This window comes from Arachis ipaensis, chromosome B01 (assembly GCF_000816755.2).
Source record: "Arachis ipaensis cultivar K30076 chromosome B01, Araip1.1, whole genome shotgun sequence".
Lineage (NCBI taxonomy): Eukaryota > Viridiplantae > Streptophyta > Magnoliopsida > Fabales > Fabaceae > Arachis > Arachis ipaensis.
The window spans coordinates 118,436,710-118,440,125 of NC_029785.2; the positions used below are offsets into that span (position 1 = coordinate 118,436,710).

Here is a 3,416-nt window from a genome sequence, read left to right on the forward strand (position 1 = left end):
ATCTATAAATTTTCCTCATTTTCATTATTGCTGGAAATCCATCTCAACACTTTCTTTATGCGCAAAAGAAAGAATAGAGAATATTATTCTGTAAATTATCATTTAGTGTTAGGCTTGACTGTTGAATGCATAAATAAGTCACGTATTCTTCATTGTATCCTACAGAAAATTCGCCAGTAACCTATTTTACACACCATTGGTGGGGCGAATTAAGCCTAAAGAAAAATGTGTGTAACACATGCCTTGAAGAATCACGCTATTTGATTCACTATCCCCTTTTTTCACAACTTACACGAAGCTCGCGAGGGAGGAGGTGAGAGGTGTGCCGTTGTTCACAAAGAAGAGATTGGGTAAAATTTAAAATAAAGATTGGATGGTTAGAATTAAAGTGAAACGGAAGGATTTTGTTACACTAGGATAAAAAGTGGGTCTATTTTCAATTTTAACTTAAATTGAGCCAAATAAACAGCCCATTATATACATTGTATAGATACCCCATTAACTCCCTAATGGGATTCGTAAGTATTTAAAAATTGCTATTGTAGCTGCTTAAAACCTCACCATATATCATTTTCATAGGCTCCTATTCAATATTCACAACACCATACACAATCTTGTTCTCACAATACCAAAATAAAAAAGAAAAATTCTATGGTGCTTACAGCTAAAAAAAACTATACTATGCTGATTATATGTGTAAAGTGAAGAAGAGTGATACGTGGCTTTATGTGTTTATTTCTACTTCACACTGTCACTGTTACACGCAGAGTCACCATCACAGGTAATTTTCCGTTTCTTATTATGAGCTAAATTACAGCTTAATATTTTGATTAATTTTTAAAAAGCTGAAATTCATTTTTTGTCGTAGGCTGAATCTATTTAATTTTTAGACAACTAGACTTATAATAGTTAATATTTTTGGACTAAAACTTGGTTGAAATCATATATAATAAATATATATGATCTTTCAAAATCATCTATAATTGAATTTGTGTCGAAAATAGCTGCTAATTCTTTTTCTATATAGATGACCAAATTGTCTGCAAGAAATTCATCAGCCATCTTACTTCGGAGTCTTGTCTTAATAATTTTTATTGCTGAAAAAGCTCTTTTTGTTGTTGCTGTAGACACTAGTAGAGTCAAAATAAGACGTATTAATCTATCAACTATGTGATAAGTTCTTGATTTCCCGTTTCTTGCAACTTGTTGCACAATTCAAAAAGTGTACCAATGCCTTTCAAATGATTTAGTATGTCATACTGATAATGTTGCAACTGAGATTTCAAAATATTTAGCTCATTAGAAGAAAAGTAAAGGGGATAAAACTTTTCTGCTAACTTGCTAATTTCTTCAATATTAAATGATTTGAAATTGTCCTTAGGATCCAAAGCACAACTCAAAGTCAAAAGCTCTATTGTTTGCTCATTAAATCTACTATTCAACTCTTGTATTTGAGAGTCAATTGTTGCCAAAAATACATATATTCGATAATGATGCTCAACTGTCACACTTGGTTGACGAGATCGACCTATTCCAAAAACATATTGTGCACTCATATTAGGGACTTCAATTTCATGCTTTTCACAAAAATCTTTAACATTTGCAAGAAAATTGCACCATCCACCATCTCTTAATTGTTGAAGAAGTAATTTTGATGTAGAAATAATATGCATTGCATTAAGAATATCTTGAGATTGTTGTTGCAGTGCTTGGCAAAGAACATTAGTGATTCCCATAATCTCTTTCATCAAGTGCAAAGTGAAAACAAATTCAAATGACAATAATATTTTACCAACACCATAAACCTCACATCTTTGTGCATAAGTTGTCTCATCTTCAATGATATTATTGAGAACAATATTGGTAGCAGTAAGCATTTTTACCAAACTGCAAATAGAATTAAAGTGAGAGTTCCATTAAGTATCCCCAACTCTTTGTAAAGTGCTTATTTGATTCGCACCTTTGCCTATTTCTAATTCATTTTGAGCAACCAAGTTTGCATTTTCAATTGCTTGAGTTTCTTATAATTGATCATGTCTTTTTGAAGAAGTACTAACAATAATGGCAATAGAGTTTAATTGAGTAAAAAATTCATGAATTTGAAGTACCTCTCTTGAAACTGCCACCAATGCTAATGGTAACCTATGAGCAAAACAATGTACATAATATGTTTGTGGAGAATCTTTAAGAAACAAAGCTTGCAAACCATTCCACTACTAGCACCATCATACCCTTGACCCCCTAATATTTTCAACTTGGAGATTATAATGAGAAAGGACAGAGATCAATTCTTTCTTTAAAGTTGTTGCACAATTATCAGTGACATGCACAAGATCAAAGAATCTCTCTTTAACAAAACCATCTAGAGTAACAAATCTCAAAACAATGGTCATTTGCTCCTTTTTAGATTCATCTCTAGCTTCATCAACAATAATACAAAATTTGGCATCTCCAATCTCTTCTCTAATTGAATTTCTCACCTTAGTAGCAAGAATATGTAGAATTTCTTTTTGGACATCATTTGAAATATACTTAACATTTTTTGGAGCATTTTCCAAAACATTCTTGTTCACTCTTTCAATGTAAGATCCCAAAAATTTTAACATTTCCAAAAAGTTATCTCTGTTACTTGAACTTTGGCTTTCATCATGTCCTCTGTATGCGCAACCTTGAAATGTCAACCATCTAATGCAATCTATAGATGCTCCTAGTCAAATTCGATTATTTTCAATCTCTTCTAATGTTTGCTTATGAAGAAGTCTGTCGATATGTTGTGATTATTTCGTCAAATCATCACATGATTTCAGCGCCTTATGATGGAATGAGTTGGGACCTTTGCCAATGTGATTCAAAAGAGCATATTCTTTTTCACTATTTACTTTCTTCCAATTCATGAAACTATTCTCAATAAAAGCATTTGAACCCATATTGATTGAAGGTTCCTTAGCAAAAAGAAAGCATGAAAAATAATATATAGAATCATCTTCTATAGAATATTATAACTAAGATGGAAACAATTTAAACCATGAAGCTTGAAAGCGATGATGACTTTTATCACCAGAAAATGGATAATTATCAAGAATTGGTTGATTTGGCCCAACTTTAATACACGCCCGACGGATTTCATCTCTTTGATTTGGAGGAAACTTCCAAATCATTGGTCGCATTCCAGGATCTCTTTCCAAACGAAAAACATCCAGTTGATTTGGAAGAAGTCGTGGACGCTTTGAGCTATTCAATGGAAAACTTGAAGTAATGAAATTTGATGACCCCTCAAGTATTGGAGTAGTAATAGTAGAAGCATCTTCATTCTCTTGATCTTTTTTTTTAGAAAATGTATCAATGATTTTGAACTTACTCATAATTCAAATGGTCAAATAAATTCCTATAATTAAAAATATATTTAGCAAAAAGTG

The 3,416-nt window shown here is 31.8% G+C and overlaps 1 protein-coding gene across 1 annotated transcript; it reads right to left on the reverse strand.

Annotated features, from left to right (window-relative positions):
- LOC107611578 lies at positions 1,167–2,606 on the reverse strand. Its single transcript, XM_016313490.1, has 3 exons — positions 2,232–2,606; positions 2,109–2,119; positions 1,167–1,887 (listed from the first exon to the last, which is right to left on the reverse strand). The coding sequence occupies exons 1-3, from the start codon at positions 2,604–2,606 to the stop codon at positions 1,167–1,169; spliced, it is 1,107 nt and encodes a 368-aa protein (XP_016168976.1).